Source organism: Dryobates pubescens, chromosome 30 (genome assembly GCF_014839835.1).
Source record: "Dryobates pubescens isolate bDryPub1 chromosome 30, bDryPub1.pri, whole genome shotgun sequence".
Taxonomy (NCBI): Eukaryota; Metazoa; Chordata; class Aves; order Piciformes; family Picidae; genus Dryobates; species Dryobates pubescens.
The window spans coordinates 13,643,540-13,665,850 of NC_071641.1; the positions used below are offsets into that span (position 1 = coordinate 13,643,540).

The window sequence follows — 22,311 nt, forward strand, 5'->3', positions numbered from 1 at the left end:
AGCTCTGTACTGTGCCTCTGCTGTCGTAATCATCAACCTGCATCTGCGCTGGGTTGGCCTGAGACTTCTTTTCCTGCTAGCTGCAAAAGCCTGGCTTCTTTGAAGGAATGAAAGTTCACTGAAAGCTGCAGCAGTGTTCTGAAAGATTAAGTCCCGAAGTTTCAGATGAGTCTCTGGAGTCATAAATGTTTTCCTGGAGTTTGCCAGTAAAACATTTCCTGGAGTTTGGGCGTCAGGGTTCCATGAGAAGTTTTTGTTCCTGGGAAGCAAAGAGGCAGGAGCAGACTATGTTTATTTTTATCTTTGGCAAGTTAGTGTCACATTTAAATGTTGACCTAAAGTGGTTAAAACTTATTTTCATGTACATACACTTTACTGTACCTAAAAGCTCCTGTTACTTAAATGAGTTTTTAGGACAGGCTAATGTAAAGAGAGGCTTGGATTTGAGTAAACAAACTCCCCAGCAGTCTTGATGGGCATCACAGAGAGCACTTCCATTTGTTTTCCCTAGCACCACAACAGGTTATCACGTTCCAACGGTTTGAGTGCTTGCCTGCTCCAGTGTTTTCTGAAGTCTCTGTTCTTCAGTGCTTTCCTCAGTCTTTACAATATGAAACAAATTGATTACATCCTTGCTGGGTTCTAACCATGAAGAGATTCTTTTCCAAATGTGCAATTTGTACCTCACGTTGGAATTCCGCTGTGGAACTGTGGTACGAATCCTTCCCATCAAAGCGGTGAAGGATTCCTGTCCCGGCGTAAAACTTCACTTCTGTTCTGCATTGTTATTTTTCAACTTGTGTTCATGAGGAAGGTGAATAAATTAAAGTTCTGATTCTGCAGCAATTGAGTGTGACTCATCAAATTAGTCTGAATGTCAAATAGTTCAGTGCTTCTGCAATCAGCATTCTTGAGGAGGTGATGGCTGTAAGGTACAGGTGTTTTCTGTGCCTTTAATTCCAGCACCCTTCACCTCATGGCTAATTTTAACCAGCACTGCATTCACAGATGGTTCCAGTATAAGGAAACAAATGCTGGGTGCTTTGATGCTCCTTGATGCAGGCAGTGCTGATTTTTAAGGGTGTTTTTAGTACATGCATGTGTTTGAGTTAGCAGCACTGCTATCTGTCTGAGCCCAGGCATTCAGAATCATGAAAGTTAGGGGCTGGAAGGGATCTTGAAAGATCAGCCAGTCCAGCCCCCCTGCCAGAGCAGGATCACCTATACCAGGTAACACAAGAGCACATCCAGGCAGGTCTTAAATATCTCCAGAGAGGGAGACTCCACAACCTCCCCTGGGCAGCCTGTTCTTGTGTTCTGTCATCCTCACAGTGAAAATGTTTTTCCTCCTGTTTCTGTGGAACTTCCTATGCCCCTTGTTCTGTCATTGGGCATCACTGAGCAGAGCCTGGCTCCATTCTCTTGGTACTCACCCTTTACATATTTATAAACATTAAGGAGGTCATCTCTCAGTCTCCTCCAAGCTAAAGCGCCCTCAGCTCCCTCAGTCTCTCCCCAGAAAGGAGATGTTCCACTCCCTTAATCATTTTTGGGGCTCTGTGCTGGACTCTGTCAAGCAGTTCCCTGAGGTCTTTGTTGAACTGAGGGGCCCAGAACTGGACACAATATTCCAGATGCAGCCTCACCAGGGCAGAGTAGAGGGGGAGGAGAACCTCTCTCAACCTATTAACCACAGTCCTAATATAGCCCAGAGTGGCCTTGGCCTTCTTGGCCACAAGAGCACATTGCTGTCTCATGGTCAACCTCCTATCCACTATGACCCTCCAGCCTTTTCCCCTTCACTGCTCTCTAACAGGTTAGTCCCCAGCTAATACTGATCCATGGGGTGCTGCATGGACATGTTCAGGACTAAGCAGCTATCCATGCTGTTCCCCAACAGCCAGCTGCAGAGCTGACCACAGGCCCTTCTGAAGTTTTCACCATAATGTGCAGTTTGAGCCTTGTTCTGGCACTGTTGTGGTCTGTAAAATGCCTTTTGCACAAGAGCTGGAGTGGGATTTTCCTTTCAGTGTCCTACAGCTCAATGAAGGCATGGAAACTTGAGTCACTGCTGTATCGCGGTGGCTCTACTCCAGCAGCGGAAGAAGGTTCTGTAATGGCAGGAAGGATAGGAACGTAGGCGTGAAGCTAAACGGTGGTGGTGCAAGGAACCCTTGTCGGCTGGCTTCTCTCTAGCCAGCCTGAGCATGGAATTGTGGTGCTTGCTTCAACTCCTGAAGCTCTAAGGCTGACAGAACCCCTGGCTGGGTTAGGCAAGCGATCATGATGCCCCCATAGCACGTGGGCAGAGGGGGATGCCCCGACACAGCTACCAGCAGGCTGAGTTTGTCAGACATCATCTATTTCAGCTTGGTCAGAACATTTCACATGGACCTGCTGAGAAGGCCAAATGCCTTTTCCATTGTCACTGGTAAACAGTAAGCCTAGCAGTGTCAGATACCCATTCCCCCACTTGCCTTCTGTTCCCAGGCTTGTTCTCTCCTGTTTTGGGGGTTTTTTTTGCATTGATGACTGGTTTCTGTGTACTGGCAGGAAAACGTTCATTTTCCAAGAGGATGGGTACTAGGGGCTGCTGCTTGAAGCTCTCTGCTGCTTGTTTTCTTTAGCAGTGGTGTAGCTGCGCTGCCTGTGGTGCATTGTGCATTTCTCAGGCAGGATGATTTCCAGGCCACCTAATGCTGAGGCTAATGCAGAGAGAAGCTGAATAAAACCTAGAATAACACACAAATAAAGAGGTGTGTCTGGAGAAAACAACCAAAAACAAGAAGGGGGGAAAGAGAAGAAACAAAGTGGCAGATGGGAGAAAGGATAAGCTAGAAGAGAAGCTTTAACCCCAAGTAACAGTGCTAGGTGGTAGCAAGAATGGATAAATTGAATCACAGCAAATGACGTGCTGCATTTCATTGTGCTTCCAACAGTGAAGCAAGGGATGTACAAAGTAGCTCTTCATTAGCGTCTGGGACTGAGTGCTTCTGTTAGCCCAAACCTCGCTTGTTCGAGCCGAAGGGGTTATGATGCGCCTCCAGCAGACATCTGTTCCTGCGTTTTTCCTTCCTCAGCTGTGAAATCCTGCAGTTCTGGACAGAAAGCCATGGACACTCATGCTGTGGGTCCCCTGTTAGCAGTGGAACGTTCCTCCACGCCCACCTTCGTAAAGTGTTTAATTAGATGTGCAGTTACAATAAATGGAGCATTTACTGGCACGCTCCCTCGAGTCAGGAAAATCACAGTGGGTTTAGGTGCTTTTAGCAAAGCAGAATTCAGTCCACCTTTCTCTTGTGCAGCTTGGACTGCTAAGAAAGGATTTATTGGGGTTCTCAAGCAACTTCTGATTGCTTTGATACACAGAAGTTGGGTATGTCTTACTTAAGCAGAAAGAGATAATTTCTCTTGTGATTTCGTTTTCCTAGCTGAAGACTAAACCACCCCTCCTCTCCCATTTGACATTGCACTGCCCTTAATCCACTCTGCATCCTTTTTGTCATGCAGACTGCAGTTTGCTTTTGGTGGTTTTGAATGCATGGCACATTTGTACAAAGAAAGTGCCTTCTGCTCTCCGAGCGAAGCCTGTGCAGAAAAGAGGAGCTTCCTGAGCCTGCCAGAAATTACAGCTTTAATGTGTGAAGCATTCAAAACAGAGCACGCTGCAAGGATCTGCTCAGTAGCTGGAATGTTTGTGCTGTTCAGTCAAGTCATCTGACAACAGAAACACAGCAAAATGAATGATAAGGTCACTGGCTGCGTAGCTTTTCTCAAATAGTTCTCTGCAGTTGGCAAATAGAACCATAAATGGCCAAGACATGGTCAAGAGGCACTGTCTGTTCACCGACAGGACTCTTGCTCAAGACTCTGGTGCCAAAACAACAGCCAGAGGAGACTTTCACTTCAGCAATTATTAAATGGGTTGCTCTTCTGAAACAGTGTCATCTTGCACTTTCAGTTTCATCGTTGGCTCCAACATCTGCATGTGTTAAATCACTTTGCAAGGGTTGAAATTCGGTTGCTTTGCAGAGAGTCTTGGAGTAGAGTAGTGCTTAATAGGAGAGACTTCCCTTAATGCCACTTGGCAGTGGGCTTAGTCACAAAATGGGTGTTGGAGTCTACTGCAGGTGGAGGCAATGCAAGTAGCCTCTAGGGAAAGGGAAAGAGGCATTCTAAATAAATCTCCTGGCATGTCAATAATCTTGAATCAAGTACCAAGGTTCTCCTAAAGCATTGGGATGTGACTGGTAAAATGCTGTCATGCATTTGTAAACCCTGAGCAACCCCCTGACAGAGACAGAAAGCCACACTTGAAAAATCTTTGTTTAGGAAGACCAAGGGAGTAATCTTTAGCTACCTGTAAGCTGAAGGTACCTGTACTCTTTAGCTGCCAGGAGATGGTACTAAAGACTTTGCTCTAATGCCTCTGCTTTAGAAAGAAGGACAACTTCTCACCCAAGGGTGTCAAAGCATACAAATCTCACTGCCATTTTCTAAGGCTGGAGGCAGCTAAAACATGTTCCACCAATTTAGATGCTGCACAAATTATGGTTTAATTCCATCTTCCACCAGTTAATTAATGGTATGTTCCTGTTCTCCATAACAGACCAGGGGTGAAAGCTGGTCTTGGTATGTGGCAGGCTGAGGCTACATAGCAGGAAGATTAAGCCTTTTGTCTTTCAACACTCTTGTTGATATTGCCCAATATTTTGTTGGCTTTTTTTGGTGCAGATGTATACCAGGATGATCTCAGTCAACTGTCAACAGTGAGTTCAGGTTCTCCTTCCTGGGCAGTGAAAAGCTGGTTCCAGGATGAGTATCAAAGAGCTTTGATTTGGATTACTTTCCTCTGCATGCATTGCCCTATGTTTATCCACACTGAAGCTCCTATGCCAACATTGTGGCTTTTGTTCAGTTGTGTGAGAACCTGCAGGACTTCTCTGCCATCAGTGTGACATTTGACTACCTTAAGGAGGTCAGGAGTACCCACAGACCTGGAGACTTTGTGCATGTTCTCTTCTATGGGTCATAAATGAAGACGTTTAATAAAAGCAGTCTCAGCAACACCCACTGCTGCCTCCTCTCCACCATGAAAGCCTTTCCACTTGTTTCCCTCCCCTTCACCTCCTCTCAGGCCAAAAAATGAACCTTTCCTGAAAATTCTGTGCTTACTTTCTTTAACGATCACCACCAAAACAAAAATCCAACTCTGGAGTCATTCAGAGCCCTTTTGGGTACTAGATGAACCTGCTCTGGTCAGGGGGGTTTTGGCTAGATGATCTTCAGAGGTCCATTCCAACCCCTATCATTCCATGATTCTGTGACTCTGAGGGAGAAAGGAACTATTGAAACGAGCTTCTTGATCTTTATGGAACTTGTAGCTTTCTAATACAAAAGAAACCAGGCTGAGGGAGCTGGGGTTGTTCAATCTAGAGAGGAGAAGACTCCAGGGAGGACCTTAGAGTAGCCTTCCAACACCTGAAGGGATCCTACAAGAAAGCTGGAGGGGGCCTTTTCATGAGAGTGTTTGGAGACAGGGCAAGGGGGAACGGTTTCAAGCTGAGGGAGAGCAGGGTTAGACTGCATTTGAGGAAGAAGTTCTTCAGTATGAGGGTGATGGGATTCTGGAATAGGCTGCCCAAGGTAGTTGTGGATGCCTCCTCCCTGGGGGTGTTCAAGGCCAGGTTGGATAAGACCTTGAGCAGCCAAGTCTAGTTGAGAGGTGTTCCTGCCCATGGCAGGGAAGATGGAGTAGATGATCTCTGAGGTCCCTTCCAACCTAAACCATTCTAAGAAATTCACAGCCGCATTTGTTTGTAGAAAAGGTGATCCAGGTAATACATAACTGCTGTGAACCAACCTCAGAATCACTTCCAAAAGGTGCTGGATCATCTCCAGAGTATAGGTGGATTTTTGACACACTTTCTTTAGATTTCACCCTGGAAAAGCCCAGATGTACCTGCTTGTCAGGGAGGAGAGTTGCATCAAAGAGTTGCATCAGTCAGAACCCACTGTAGGACCTGATACCTAAGAGACAAGGCAAGAGCCAGGCAAGAAAGTGGGATGACAGCACCGCTGAGTTTTGCAGTTACAACAGAAAAGGGTAGTTTAGACTTTCCTTCACTTGACAAGAACAGAAGTTTGGTGAATTTACCAAAGGATTAAAAGCTCTGTTTTAAAGAGGGCACGATACAGTGGCCCTTCTGCTGGGAAAGGGTGTGAATAAAAGAACTGCAATGCAGCTACAGCTTCCACACTGCTGCAGCCACATCTGCTCTGCACCCAAGGAGGAGGACAGGCCCTCCTGCCCACAGAAGCACTGCTGCAGATGCTCTCACCCCTCCAGCAAATTCTTGGTTTCCCCAATTGGTGTTTCTCATCGGGACCACAAGTACGGCCCAGGTCAGCTCTGTTGCAATCTGTCTGGCCGGCAGGAGCTACGCAAGCGCGGCTGCCTGCTGCAGGAAGTGGCTCTGTGGGCAGCAGGATCTAGATCTCTTGCACAGACCTCATGCAGAAAACACAGCGCTGGCAGAGGAGCAATGTTTCTGGTGACATGGGGAAGAGGTGGCTGTGAACCCTACTAAGGGACAGTGAAAAATCCAGTGGTGCTTCTTGTCAGCACAGCTCTAGAGTACTAATACTTCTGTCCAGGTTTCAGCCCCACTAAGCTGTTTACCTAATATCCTCCTCCACTTCCACTGAAGTATGAGCTTATTTCCTGTACTGAACTGCCATGCATCTTGCAGTTAGCTATTAACTAGCTGTTGTGTTTGGGAAAGGGCTTTACTCCAGCAGCAGCACACGGTTCTTTATAATCCTCACTCGGTTCAGGGGAGCTTTGCAATCTGCTGGTGAGACAACCTCTCACAGCACAAAGCAGTTTGGGCAAAATACATTTTCATCAGACTGGCTAAGACTGATTTCCAGCAACAGAGAGAAAGACTAATTCAGAATTAGGCATAATTTTGCCAAATGCATCTTGCTGAGGGGAGAAGAGGGATTCCCAACCGTCTGTCCTTCCTTTAAGAGCTGCCTGTAGCAGCCTCTCCGGCTGTCTCTCCAAGTGCTGCTGCACAGCCTGGAGACAAGAAGTCTCCTTAAGAGTCCTGCTGGTAGGTTCAGCTTTCAGCACAAACTCTCACAGTATCACACTCTGTGGAGAAATCAGTTATTTGTCATTCCTGGTATTTTCTCAGTTCTGCTTGGTTTAATTTAGGAGATAAGACGAGTGAACTCCATGTGCTGAAGCGTGAGGGCGGAATGAGTGAGCGGAAGATGGAGTCTGGCGTCACTCAGTTTCTATATGCATAAATCTGACTAAAGCAAATAGCAGGGAAAAGAAAACAGTCAGTGTTTACTTATTCCAATTACTCATCCTTTTGTGTTGCTTTTAATCTCCTCCAGGCCCACTTCTGCTCACTCTAAGCATATCTAGAAGCTATTTATTCAGGACTAGGTGCTTGAATAGACTTTAAATTCCATGGTTTCGCCTTTACATTTCATTCTTTTTTCCCCACTGAGATTTCAAGCTCAGGTAGATCAGCTTCGCATGTGCGCTCATGCAAAGCTGAAATGCCATCTATGGTTTTCTCTCTGCATTTAGACCCAGATCAGCCAAAGTGTCTCTCTTCCCTGCAGGGGGAAATATCTGCGAGGCTCAGGTTGGCATCCAAACCTTGCAGCAGCTGCTGCTGCTGAGACCGGGAGCCCTCCCTCTGCCAGACACATACCACTTGTGCTTTTTTTTTCACTCTGCTCCTCAGTAATTTTTGGTGTGCAAGGGTTGGCCAATCTGTGGTATTTCTCTACTGCATCAACACCCCTCTGGGAAAATGCAGCGCTGGGGAACTGAAGAGAGGAGCTTCTGCTGGCAACCATCTGACTCCTAATCTTTAGGGCTGGATGGTAATGACTGATGAGAAAGGGATATTTGGCAAGGAGAAACCTACGTTTTCTGGCCAGTCTTGTTAATTCAGAAAGGACCTTGCTGAGTTGTTACCACTGTCTTCCCCATCTCACCCAATTAAGAAGGAAATAAATTGCTCCATGAACAATGAACTAAAGAATCTCAGCTTTGATAGATCTATATGTGATGTTCCTTCCTCTCACTCTTCAATACTCTCGTTTTCCCTGTGACCTTCCTGTTTCTTTGATACTTTAATTTCCTGTGGAAATCTCCCAAACTGCCATCCAGTTCTCCCAGCTAGGAAGAGGCAGCAAGTTAATAGCTGAGGTCACCACATTGTTGTCCCCCTAATGTCAACGCTGATTCCTTACAGACATCATTGCATTCTTATAAAATCCAGGGGAATGCCATAGATCTGCTAAAACTCATATTCCTATCTCTGCCCTTGTTTTCCTGTTCCTGTGTCCTACTAATGCTAAACACGATACCGGCTCATACTGCAGCAAAAATGCAGACTGACTGTTCACAGAGCTGAGCTAATTCTATAGAAGAAAGGAAGAGTGAAAAGACAAGACAGTAATGACAGCCCTACAAATAGAATCGCAGAATCCTTTCGGTTGGTGAAGACCTTCAAGATCATCAAGCCCAGCCCAGCACTGCCAGGTCACCACTAAACCATGTCCTTCAGCACCACATCTACACAGCTTTGAAACCCCTCCAGGGATAGGGACTCCACCTCGGTCAGACTCTCCCAGGGCTTGACAACCCTTTCAGGGACAAAAATTTCTCTTAATATCCAATCTTAGCCACCTGGTGCAACTCGAGGTTTTGATGAGAGAGCTGAGAGATACTGTAGTGAAAAAATTAAGTCTCTGAAGCAGGCAGTGGGCTCTGGGGTACGGTGAGGGCATGCAGGGCTTGTGCATGCCCTCCACTACTCACAGGGAGTTAAAATTCAGATTGCCCGGTTGTGATCTGGTGCAAGGTCAGGTGTGTCCACCTCACATGAAAGATCAGCACCTACAGAGCTCAGCGTGGTTGGTTTGGGCTGCAATGAAGGTCCTCTCCCACCATACAGGTCTGATGCTATTTGCATGCTTGTTTGCTCTCACTGATAGTCCTTCTATCTACTGGAGAGAAAATAAACAAACCCGATATACAACTCAAAAGGATTTTTCGAGTATTTTGGGTTACTGAGAACCAGTGAAGGGGGAACAGCCCCTGACTGCCAACACACAGGACTCGCTCGAGGGACCGAGACCCAGGGAGAGCTGAGGGGGCAGGCCCTGGGGACCGGCGGCAGCATGGGCACGTCCACGGGGGTGTCACCGGCCCACGGGGCCGGTTTCGCGGGCACTCGGGGACTGTGCTAGGCCCTGCCACCTCCTCAGCCAGCCGCCGAACCCAGGCGGTGCCCGCCACCCGCCACACCGAGGCGCCGGGGCCCGGGCGCGGCCTAGTCCCGGAGCCGCACGCCGCTCGGCGGTGCTGTCGCTGACCCCCCACCCCGCCACGGGCCGGCCCGGGCGGCGGAGGCGGAGCGGCGTCCGGGGCGGAGCGGCGGCGCGGCCAGTCGCTGCCTCAGCGGCGAGGTGGGCGGCGCGGTGCGGTGCGGAGCGGAGCGGCGCGGGGTGATGGAGCGGCGGGCTCTCGCCGCCCGCGCCCCGGCACGCAGCGCCCGCTGAGGCCCGCTCGCCGCTGCTGCCGCCTCCGCAGCGCGGCCACCGCTAGCCTCCCTCTGCCACCCCGTCACCCCCGGGAAATGGCCACGGAGCCCCCGCGCCCGGCGCTGCCCGCGGCAGGGCGCCCCGAGGGCGGGCGCGGGTGCTGCGCGGGCGGCGGGCGCGGCGAGGCAGAGGAGGAGGCCGCGGCCCAGCCGGCGCTCGGCGCCTCCCCGGGCCCCGCGGTGGCAGCGGCGGCAGCAGCGGCGGGGGGCCGACGGCGGGGGCTGAACGGCTGCGTGCCGCTGTCGCACCAGGTGGCCGGGCACATGTACGGCAAGGATAAAGGCGGTGAGCGACGGCGGGGCGCGGGAGGGAACCTACGGGGGGAGTGGCGGGCAGGGCTGCCCATGACGGGGGTTACCCCCACCCCCGTCCTCCTGGCTGTCTTAATTCTTCCAAACCTGGCTGTGGTGGGGCCGGTCTCGCTTCCACTCTCCTCACGTCCCGCTGGCGGCGGCCGGCAGCTCCGTTGGGGTGTCAGTGACAGGCGTGAGCCGCTCAGCGGCGGCGGGAGAGGGCAAACGGCACCTCGGGAGCGGCGGGCAGGGCTTGTCAGCTCGGTGGTTGAGCTCCCGCCGTCGGGCTCTGCCCGCCTCCCGCGCCGAGCTGCCAGCACCTGTTCGCCCTCGGGTGCCAGCCTCAGCGCGAAGTGCTCGAGGATGAGGGGTCTGGCGGCCACACCGGGGCTGGGGGATTTGGCAGCCGCTGAGGGGGTGCTGGCGGTGCTCGAAGGGCTGCGAGGGGGTGCTGGCGGTGCTCGAAGGGCTGCGAGGGGGTGCTGGCGGTGCTCTGGGGGCTGCGAGGGGGTGCTGGCGGTGCTCGAAGGGCTGCGAGGGGGTGCTGGCGGTGCTCTGGGGGCTGCAAGGAGGTGCTGGCGGTGCTCTGGGGACTGCGAGGGGGTGCTGGCGGTGCTCGAAGGGCTGCGAGGGGGTGCTGGCGGTGCTCTGGGGGCTGCAAGGAGGTGCTGGCGGTGCTCTGGGGACTGCGAGGGGGTGCTGGCGGTGCTCTGGGGACTGCGAGGGGGTGCTGGCGGTGCTCTGGGGACTGCGAGGGGGTGCTGGCGGTGCTCTGGGGGCTGCGAGGGGGTGCTGGCGGTGCTCTGGGGGCTGCGAGGGGGTGCTGGCGGTGCTCTGGGGACTGCGAGAGGATTGCTGGCGGTGCTCTGGGGGCTGCGAGGGGGTGCTGGCGGTGCTCTGGGGACTGCGAGGAGGTGCTGGCGGTGCTCTGGGGACTGCGAGGGGGTGCTGGCGGTGCTCTGGGGACTGCGAGGGGGTGCTGGCGGCGCTCTGGGAGCTGCGAGGGGGTGCTGGCGGCGCTCTGGGAGCTGCGAGGGGGTGCTGGCGGTGCTCTGGGGACTGCGAGGAGGTGCTGGCGGTGCTCTGGGGACTGCGAGGAGGTGCTGGCGGTGCTCTGGGGGCTGCGAGGGGGTGCTGGCGGCGCTCTGTGGGAGTGCTGGCGGTGCTCTAAGGGCTGCGAGGGGGTGCAGGGGGTGCTGGCCGTGCTCTAAGGGCTGCGAAGGGGTGCTGGCGGTGCTCTGACGGGGGTGCTGGCGGTGCTCTGAGGGTTGTGAGGCGTTGCTGGCAGCCACCTCCAGGCTGAGCGATCTGGTGGTCCCATCAGGGCTGGAGGATCAGTTTCCCTGGCCAAGGTGCGTTCTGCTGGCAGGGCTGGCAGGACTCATCCAGGGTAGACGGAGAGGTGTCACCACTGCTAAATACCTCATTTCTGGTGATTTTCGTAACTGCTAATCGCCGGTAAGGATGGGGCAGTTAACTGGCAGCTTTAAGCCAAAGGGCCTCAGCAGTTCAGCTTCGTTTTAACAGGCACCTTTTAAAACAGTGGGAATGTAGCTAGCAGCATGCTGGCACTGTCATAATGTGTGTTGAAACTATGGTTTATCTAAAAGGAACCCTCAAGTCTTTGGCTGCCAGAAACTTCAGCAAAATATTAGTATGTGTTTTACCAGCCTGGGGTAATGTCTTAGTTGCTTGTTTATTTGATAGTAGGTTTGATCCAATGGCTAATAAGAAGGCTAGTAGTACAAATGACATGAGGATACAGCTCTTTTGAAGTGTGCCTCCACCTGCTTTCAATTTCTGTTTTAGTTCCAAGTTGAGGAGTGAGGTATTGGTCCTGCTGAAGGTGTCTTTTAACATAGGCAGTGGTCAGTGCCAGAGCAAGTGGCCAAGTTAAGGTTGCCAAGTGGCATGTCTCACCCTTCTAGCACCTCCCATTTGGTGTAACTGCTGCCTCTCAGCCAAGTGTAAGGTATACATCTGTTGAACTCTCAGCATGCCCTTTTGAGCATAGCTATAAGGAGTGCCTGCTGTCATATTGCTTTTGAACCCTGTCACTAGGAGCTGCCTCAGCTGAACAGGCCAAGGGCTGAACTTCAGAACCCCTTAGCCATCAGGGAGTGGAATTACAGCACTAATGGCACTGTGAGTTTGTCTTATCTATAGCCTGCGTCTGTGGCCTGTCTCACTGCTGATAATCTCCACAGCAAAGTAATTCTTGTCCCTTGCCCCTGCTGCACCCGGTGCAGTAAAATGTCGGGGGAGGTGTGTAAGATCCTTGGAGCTGTTCGTCTGCCTTGTTGTTCATATAACATTGGGTGGATACAGGCAAAAAATGCTTACTTCAGGGAGAACCTCACCTGTGCCATGTCAGTTTTATCACAGTTGGATCAAGGCAATGCAGGTCATACACCATCTATATTGTCGGCACAGCTCAAATGGGTTAGTTCTAGATAATTCCACTTCATCTAACAAACAAGTCCGAGGTTTTCCTGCAGAGGTACCAACACAGTTGATCATCTCATCTTAGAAACTGACTTCTACATTTAGGTGAAGACCAGAGCTGCTCTGGCACTCACAGCTCTCTCATTTTTTTTTGTAACCAAATCTTCTCATTCTATTTCTTTACAGATGTTGTATGTAGGAGTGCAGGCAGTCGAGACGCTAAAGGTAGAGGGTCATGTATAATTCTGCAGTGCTGCTCCCCATTGGTGTCTTTGTTGTGAAGCTAGTGGCCAGATGTTTGGATATATGTAGTTGCTAACAGCACTGGTAAGGAATATCACAGATGAGCAGAATCTGTGAGAACTGGAAGCGTGTGTGAGGAGACCAATGTGTCTCCTACCTTCTCCACTGTCTTTTCTGCTTCTTTGTAGACTAGTCACCCTCCCTGCTGTTTTCCATTCTGCCCTTTCCTACCCCATAGAGAGCCTCTTCTTTTTAAAAAGAGCTTTTAAAAAGCCTAAAGCTGTAAAAGCAGACTGCCTGGTTTTTCGGTCGGGGTACATCTGTTGCCATGCACACAACATGGCAAATGTACCTTGGAGGTTGTACCTGGAGGGTTTTAGTATCTGAGCTGTTTACTGATTCAAGTCCAAAGCCTGCCTTGTTCTGCACAGCTTCTTCCTGCATGTCCCTGCTGTCCTCTGTGCTCAACTTCACTTTTGTCCCCACATACAAACACCAGAGGACTTGAAGGTACCCAAAGTATTTTTAACTCCTCTTTCGGTTAGTGTATGCCATAAAACATCTTTGCTGTAGGGTCCTCCCTGAATAACCTTTCAGTTTTCCCTTTGCTCACTGTGGCTGCCACTGCTCTGCAAAGAGAGAGCTCTTGCAGGCTCCCTGCATGAACACACAGACCCTCACCTTCAGGGCACTGCAACTGACCTTTTGTTGAGTGCTGTCTCAGGCAGTGCTTCCCTCAGAGCAGGGTAGATCATGTGTAGTAAGGTAACCACCTTGGGTTGTGGCCTATTTCTGTGGGCAGGTGGAGAGAGGCAGGAGCAGATGGGACATGCCATCTTACAGAGGTTCCTGACCCTGGCTGTGATTTGGTGTCTGTACCCTGAAAGTGCTGGAGGACCCCAAGCCATTAGTGGGGTCCCACAGCTAAAGGGGCCATTCCCTATCATTGGGACTTGATTGGTCACACAAAACCGGCAACACTGACTGCTGTTTTCCTAGTGCAGAGGTTGAGGTGGCACGTACCTACTGGTTAGCCCTTGTTGGATAGCCTCAGAGGATCTTTTCTAAACTGTTTGGTGTGTTTGTGCAGAACAGGTTTGTCTGTAGGTCAGCAAAGCTTGTGGATTGGATGTCAGGATGTTTTGTTGGTTAGAAAAGTGCCTAGGTCTGTACTGGTTACTTTTGCAGTCGATTTGGGGTTCGGAATGCTGGCAAGCTTTGTGTGCAGAGCCACTGGGAAATGTTTCTGAGCTCTTCCAAAATTAAAAGGATGAAGCAGTTCTGCTGCTGCTTTGGAAATACTGAATTGGTTATTTGTGTATTAAAACAATCCTACAGCTTGTCTGTGCTGAAAAAACCCCAGCAATCCCAGAACAAAGCCATGACAGACATCCATATGGTAGTGTGATCTGCAGGTGGTGGTATCTCTGGTTGTTGTTGCTGATTGGAGGGAAAGAAGGTTGTGGAGTTTTCGCCTTCATGGTGAAGGATGAAACATGAGTCTGATTTTCAGCGAGCTCTGTCCTGACTATGGTGCAGGTGCTCTGGTCTGTCAGGAAATCCAGAGCATAAGGGAACTTCAGCCAGTCTTAGGTTACATTAAACTCTCCTAAGTAGTACATCAAGATGTTGTGGTAGTTGTGTGGCAATGTTTTTCTGCTGCTGGAGAGCATACAAGATCCCACTTGCAGCAAGTAACTCCTCAAGAGCAGCTCTGCGCAGATTTTAGACCCACTCTCTGTTCCTTGGCATGGCCAACTGACAGAACAACTTCTCGAAGTCTGGTGCTTGTTTTAAAGTAAATATCTTGGCTTGTAAAGATCCTGTTTAGTTTCCAGGACTGCACAGCAGAGCCCATTCAGACATAATGCTGTCTAAAAGGTGAAAGCACAATTGCTGTTAACAACTGCAAACTCTTTTTGGGACACACAGCTCCTGGCTCCTTTTACTGTGCTTCCTCAAGCGGTGAGCTGAAGATGCAACCTATTTTGGATACTGCTGACATTTTGCTTCTCTTCTAAGCAAAATAAAGTACTATTTGAATAAGTCCTAGGAGAAAATTGCTTTTGCAGGAGTGAGGCTTTGTTTTCCTCTTGCAGCTGATAGTGCTGAAGTTTGGAGCACATTTCGCTTCTCTCCGCTCTTGCCTAGATCCATCTCTTGAGTACTCTCAGATACTCTTGGCTACTCATCAATATTGCTGACTGGAGGGTCATTAAGGCAGTTTTGAGAGGATGCTGTGGGTTGTTTTGGTGCAGGCATGATGAAGGTGATTGCCTGGTGGAAGTGAAATTCTGTATTGTAATTATGGGTGATACAAGCGAAGTATCTGATTAGCAGGCAGTGCTGTAGAGGTGCTACGTCTAGTAATACAGAAGTGCTCTTTCTGTGCCACTAGTAGGGAAATGCATTCACAGGACAACATTTCCATTTTAGCTAGTGGGAAATGGTATTAGACTTGGTACTAACCCCTTGAACTTCTTGGCATTGCTGAAAAAGCAACTTATCTGTTATTTGAGAAGGGAGTGTCTATGTAATCTTCCATAGCTGAATCAGTGTTTCTTTTGGGTGGAACTTCTCTGATGGCAAATCCCAGTGCTGTGTTGGCCTTGAGCTGAGTTCAACCCAGGAAATCATCTTGATGGCTAGAAAGGAAGAGGAATGCAGCCAAACCTCTGCTAAGGGTTTTGGTGCAGGAGCTGGCGATTTCTACTCCACCGTGCACATACTCAAAGCAGTCCCTCTGGGCAAACAGGCTGCTTCTGATAGTGCTTACTGTTTCTGAGAAAAATGAAAAGCTGTATCGAAACTCAGCCCTAAAGAACATTCTTCTCTTGCAGGTATACTGCAGCATCCAGACGGGACTGTCCTGAAGCAGTTGCAGCCACCCCCTCGCGGTCCCAGGGAGCAGGAGTTCTACAACAAGGTGAGGGTCCTGCAGCATGGATGGAGCTGGCTTGCTGTGGGGGAGATGATGTGTGTGCTTCCTGGAGCAACCTTACGGTTGCAACAGGAAGGTGCAACCTAAATACCTTCACAGTAGGTCACTGACAGCTCTGTCAAGGTATCTGTGCTTTCTGGAACCTTCTCCTCTTTGACTGTCTGTCCCCATGTCAGACTTGCGTCTCTCACAGGGCTAATTTGCTCGTGAGCAGCAGGGTTTTTACAGCCTCTTAAGATCTTCCTGAAAGGCCTTGTGTTATCTCCATCTGTGATTGAAGAGTGAGATGTTTGATCCTACCTTTTTCATGTTGCTGAGCATCTCGGAACTGCTTACATCTAAATTTAGCCTGTCTTACGCTTCCGTCTGGGCTGGTTTGAGGCTGGAAGTACGACTCTGTATGAAACCTGTTTGCTGTATTCAAATTCAGCTCCTTTTAAAAGTCAATAAAAAATGTAACTCCAATTGTTTGAACTCCAGTTTTTTCTGTTTTACTTGTTGCTCATCTTCAGTTTGCTTTGTCAGCAGCTTTAATAACATAAGCCAGGAAAGCCGTTGCTCCTTGTCTTTTGAGGGTAAGCTGTCTTGTGATCCTCTTTCCCTTCTTACCTATCTGCTTATGATAGTCCCTCATGTGGCTTTTCTCTATCAGCTTGATATGGAATCTCTTTCCATGGCTTGTTGGGTACAAAGAACTGTAGAAGTCTTCATGCAGGCTGAGAGGGGACCCTTGACACCCTCTTTTTATTGCATTGTCTAGTTTGTTTGGGGTTTTTCCCCATGAGAGTGTCAATTTTAGTTACCCACAGACCTTCCATATTTTGTGGAAATCTTTCAAATTCAAACAGACTGAGCAATGTGCTGTAAGCAGACAACATGTTTGCATACTAGCATTGCTGGATAATTCTGATGGTGGGACTGATAGACCAAACAGCAGCTCTGGAGTTAGTAGGAGCTCAGCAGGAGCCAGTTTTTTCTGAGGTTTCTCAGTGAGGTTAAGAAGGAGGCAATCCAGCCCAAGTGGGAACTCTTCAGTAGAAGGAAGGAGCTTGAGTAGAATCCTTTGGAGTGACAGATTAGCTAACCTGTGAAATCCTGAGATGAGGACACTAATGTGCCATCACTGCAGGGAAGAAGGGGTAAGCTGGAGCTTTGCTTAGACATTAACCACACAGCACAATCTTTGCCATTTTACCTCTTGCTTAGACCCACATGACAAGCTGTGAGCAAGACCCTGGGCAAACTCCTGGGAAAAAAGGTCCCTATTACTACCCTTGTTACTACACCATGTCGTAGCGAAGACACCAGGTCTCAGTGCTAGTCATTTAGCTTTAATGCTGTCTTCCAGGGCCTTGCTTGGGCCACTTCTGACACTGAATTTTGGGGGTCATAACCTATTGGGGAAAAGGGCTGGGCAGTTCTTGAAAAACAATAGAGAAGGGGAAAGGGGTATGAGTTTGAGGGGGACCAGTATGCCTTCTCATGGGAGAAGGGAACGTCTGCACCTTGTGCAGGTGAAAGCAGGAGAAAGGGCCTGGGGATTTGTCAGGTCTCAGTGATTAACGGCTATCATGTTTGCTCTGGGGCAGCAGCCACATGCTGTGGGATATAGACACCTAAACACTGCATATGGCTGCCTCAGGATGAGGATTACTGCAGACTGTGGGCTTCAGGATAGGGTACAGTGTCACAGGCAGCTTGAGCCGATACAACAGCTCCTTGCTGCCGAGGGGAAAAGGCCTTTCTTCTCATCCTTGCCACCTACCGTGTGCTGTGAGATGCTTTTTGGACACTGCTGAAATGATTTGACTTACAGAAATGACAACAACATTCCTTGTGCTGATACTGTCCTGTCAGTTTCAGTGATGAAACTGATAAGCAGTGGGAGCAACCTTATGACTGCCCTGTTCTGATGACTGAGCTCAGTTTGTTACGTGGCCTATAATCAGAGACATTATCATCTTATGGTAGCCTAATGAGCCTCCAGAGAAAGGGGAAAGGAGAGTTTTACCATTCCTTGAGACAAGGGGTTGTCTACAAGGCAGGACTAGACAAAGAGAACATCAAAACAGAAGATTATCCATTAGAATATGTGGATTAATCATGGGTTTGTTTTAATTTCTGCACCTTCTGTTCTATACATACTTGTAACTGTTATGTCTGCAGTGATAGATCAATCACTGTTTCCTTTTCATGCTACCTTATCCTGGCCTGAATCAAGATTGGTACCAACTACCTGGGCCAGAAACAAGTGGGGTTTTTAAATAACAGGTAAAGCAAGCCTTCTTGGCTGAAGTAATGGAGACCCTCTGTAGTTTGTGGCAGCACGAAGATGAGCGTGTCTCAGTTTCAGCTACAGAAGTGGGCTGGAGAGCAGCAGAGGTGTCTTCCAGCAGTGACCAGGAAGTCCTATGTCAGCTATTTTGAATGCTTATGAGATGAAGGTTGCAGGGAATGTGTCATGACAGAAGATGTTGAAGCATTAAAAGGCAAATTTGACTACAACTGACATATTTAATGTGATCCCAGGTAGATGTTATCTTCTATCTGGACAAGACAGTCATCTCTTCTGGAACTGCTGGATTTACCCTCATCTGGATGTGTGAAATGAAGAGGGCCCTTGGCTGCCTCAGCAACTCACCAGAGGATTTTTTACTCTGGTTTTTGGTGGGTTAGTTTCTCTTGGGTGGCAGCTGGAAGGTTTGAAGAATTCCACAGGTCCCTGTCCAAGTGGGAAACTGAAAAATATGTCAAATAACTCCTACTCACATTGCTAGTAGGTTACCTTCCTCTTTTCCTGATAGTCTATTTTCATTTCAGCAGCTAAAAAAGAAACCACAACCACTCTAAACAGAAGTCTTCTTTCTTAAGAGATTTTTTGTCACGGAATCACAGAATGGTTTGGGTTGGAGGGGACCTTAAAGAGCATCTCGTTCCAAGTGAACGAAATTGAACCAAACTTCTCTCTCTGCCATTTTATACTGATGGGGAAAAATAGAGTCTGACAAGACTATCATGAACACCTCCTGTGATAAGGAGCAGAACAATGAGCTCTTTGGAATCATTGTTAATAACTTACTATGCATTTCTCAGCACTGGAGTGTGACTGGGCCACTGGTAATGTCCACTTCCTATTGAGCAGACATGAGCAATTATCCAATCAAAGTAATAACATTTTAGTTCTGTTCCTGCAAACTCCCTTCCCACACCTGAGGGCATGAACTTCTTGCATAACCATGGAGTATTCTACCAGGTCTTCTGGTGCCCTTAGCTGGGGGGTGGGGGGAAAACTGACTTTTTAAACCTTGAATAGCTACAAAATACTTCATTTTCAGTAGATATGAGCAGCAAGAGAATGAAAAAAACACATGGAGGGTGAAGGGTTGTGTTGTGTTAAGGACTATCTACACTCCATCTAATGGAAATACTCGGTGAGAATGTGTGGGTGGAGGCACTCTAGAGGCCTGCTTTTAAAGGAGTTTCAGGAGGGAGCAGTACACAGGAGATGTGGAAACCAGAAAGCAGTGTTGTCTAAAAATGCAGTGTAATCTATTGTGTAGTAGTGACCCATTTCCATTGACACAAATAGCCTGGTCAAAGGCAGTGCAGCTTTGTGGTAGGCCACCCACGCGTGCATGCTCAAATCCACGGAAGAGGGCTACTGCTCAGTGTGCTCCAGTGTTTGTCTGCAGCTTGCTTTATGCCAGGGTGCATTGATATGTGCTGAAACAGCCTGATTTAATACAGCAGTGTTGGGAGAGACAAGGGATGAAGCCTCTGTCAGCCCTGCTGTGGTGATCTCTTCTGGCAGGTGACTTGAGAAGCGTGAGGAAAGCATCCTTGGGAAAGGTTAGGTGGAGCCACTGTGAGGTAAAACCTCCCTGCTTATCTGGATACACAGCTCTCATCTCAAGCATGCCAGGCTGTACCCAAGAGCACTGTGTGCTAGCATAACTCTCTCTTGCTCTTGAAAAGCTACCCTCTTCAGCACAGGGTTTTTATTAATTTGTCATGTCAAGAATGTGGTGTTGCAGAAACTGCTGGCCTGGTGGTGCCACGAAGAGGGAGAGGGAACTGGAATGTTAGCATTTAAACAGGGCAGCTGCTTTTTGTGGGCACAAAAGGATATTGGGCTGCAAGGATTTAAAACAGAGGAAGAGAGTTTAGTAGTTGTTAAGCTTACCTTCAGTTTCCTACAAGCTGTGTGATTAGCTGTAAGGGATGGAGTATCTCTTGTCTTCAACACAAGAGAAGGTCACTGAGCTGCTTTGAAATGGCAGCTCTTTCACCTCTGATTTCTGGCATTTGCTCAGTGGGGCTGTAAACCTCTGTTGCTGTGTGTACCTGTCCTGAGCACGGCACATTGCAGTTCTGAAGGCTGCTAATGCAGCAGCTAACAAACTGGCATGCTGTGCTTCACAGATCAACAAATATTCCTGTAAACTTTCCTTGGAGTTGCCCTTCTGCTTTCCTACGGTGACTGCATGATGTCTGGGGTATGAGGAGCACACCTTTCCCCCTCATCCTGCCTGCCAAAATTCAACCTGAGAATGCTCCTGCAGCATGGGCAACTTCCAGTGCTTCCCACTTCCCCCCTCCCCCGTTTGCTGGTTTCTGCATCTCAGAATTGTCATAGCTGCTTCTCGTGCTCTTGCCAAGTCACAGCTCCAAATAATGTACCTGCAACACTATAAGGTTCCAAGGCTGCTGTAACACAAGTCTTGCCTGAATTCTCAGGTACTCTTGTCCCAGAGAACAAGGGTAGTTTTGGCAGGTTGGAATGAAAATGTAGATGGAATTCTCCCAGCTCAAGTGTGGGGCTGGCAGCCTTCTGTTTCTGTCCTAATGCTTGGGAACCAAGGTAGCTGATTTACCCCATATAACACTGGGAAAAGAGAATGGGGCTAGACCTCTAGCCCTGCTGGGTAATGGATCTTCCATCCTAGTCATCTGGCCCTTCAGGGTAACAGAGCTTCCATCCTAGGCAGCTGCCCTTTCTGCGTAACAGAGTTTCCACTTATTGCCATTTAATGACAGCTCTGTTAACCACTGTAGCAGTAGCCTGGAAGTTCAGGGTTCAAGCCCTGCTGACATATAACATGAATGCAAGGAAGCTGTAACTGCTGTAGATAACAGAAATTGTTTTTCACTCTTGTTACATGTCCTGAAAACAAAGCCAGGATGTAAGAGACACAAATAGCTCCAGCATGTAAAAGAGATTTATGTTAGTTAGGTGAGAGTCAGGCACTTGAAAGCCTGGAAGTGATGCTTTCATGGCTGGCTGCATAAATGTGCTGAACTTTTGTTGGATGCATTATAGTGCAGCTTTCAGCAGGGCAATGACCTGTCTCCCTGTTCTGTTCCCCCCAAAGAGCTTACTCCTTCCACAGCATGACCTAAGGCAGAGTTCCTATTGTTTGTGCAGCCTTTGCTCTCTCACTTGCAACAGTCAGTTGAGTGTGTGACCAGAGAGTAACAAGTTAGTGAAGACCCAATTGAGCTTGTGGCCAGGGGGTAACATGCCAGTGAAGACTCAATATTCCTGAAGCCCTGGCTCCTTGTGCTTCTGTGGTTGCAGGAGTACACATGCAGAAAGTATGGCCAATTGGACCATTATCAATGATCTTTTCTCATGGTCAACAACCTGCCTCTACTCCTGTGCTGTGGCTTTGCAGTACTGCCCAATGCTTTCTTCTGGTTTTGCATTCTCTGATTTTCATTTGGTTAGGCCACACCTTGAGTCCTGTGTCCAGCTCTGGGCCCCTCAGTTTAGGAAAGATGTTGAGTTGCTGGAAGGTGTCCAGAGAAGGGCAACAAAGCTGGGGAGGGGTCTGGAGCACAAACCCTATGGGGAGAGGCTGAGGGAGTTGGGGTCATTTAGCCTGGAGAAGAGGAGACTCGGGGGAGACCTCATTGCTGTCTGCAACTACCTGAAGAGAGGTTGTAGCCAGGTGGGGGTTGGTCTCTTCTCCCAGGCAACCTGTGACAGAACAAGAGGACACAGTCTCAAGCTGTGCCAGGGGAAGTTTAGACTGGAGGTGAGGAAGAAATTCTTCCCAGCAAGAGAGATTTGCCATTGGAATGGGCTGCCCAGGGAGGTGATGGAGTCATCATCACTGGAAGTGTTTAAAATAAGACTGGATGAGGCACTTGCTGCCATGGTTTAGTTGATCAGATGGTGTTGGGTGATAGGTTGGACTTGGTGATCTTGAAGGTCTTTTCCAACCTGGTTAATTCTGTATTCTGTAATTAGTATTCAAGCAGCTTCAGGCAGTGCAGAAGACTTCTGGTGTCTTCCCTCCCCCTCCATGGCATAAAATCAAGCCTAAAAGATGTGTTTTGGCCTGGAAGCTTTTGCATAGAGTTGCAAGAACTGACTCATGAGGCTCAGCCTGCTTTCAGCCTATATAGCACAAATCATGATAAGGCAGCCTGTGTTCTGTAAACTGTTCTTTGCTAGTGATGGGAAGGAAAGGGCTCAGGGAGGCAAAGCATGTCTTGCCTCAGGATGAATTACTCTGTTTTGTAAACTCAGTTAACTTTCTTTTTTTTTTTAATAATAATCTTGATTTAGATGATTGCCCTTGACTGAAAAAGGAGTGGGTGATGGCCATCAGGCTGCTATTGTGGACTAAAATATCCTTATCCCGTGATCAGGTCTCCAGCTAAGGTTCTGATTTTCAGTCTTGTATGGACAAAGCTTGGAGAACTGGGATGCACACTTCACTGACTGATTTTGGGGATGTGATG

At 48.9% G+C, this 22,311-nt stretch overlaps 1 protein-coding gene across 1 annotated transcript in view; it reads left to right on the plus strand.

Annotated features, from left to right (window-relative positions):
- The first annotated feature begins 9,664 nt into the window (after window positions 1-9,664).
- The window catches only part of IPMK (inositol polyphosphate multikinase), a 56,111-nt gene continuing 43,464 nt past the window's right edge, over window positions 9,665-22,311 (plus strand). Inside the window, exons 1-2 of the mRNA XM_054174702.1 lie at window positions 9,665-9,924; window positions 15,461-15,546. Of these exons, the coding sequence (XP_054030677.1) occupies window positions 9,675-9,924; window positions 15,461-15,546 (336 nt within the window). The 5' untranslated portion in view covers window positions 9,665-9,674. The remainder of the gene's footprint in view (window positions 9,925-15,460; window positions 15,547-22,311) is intronic.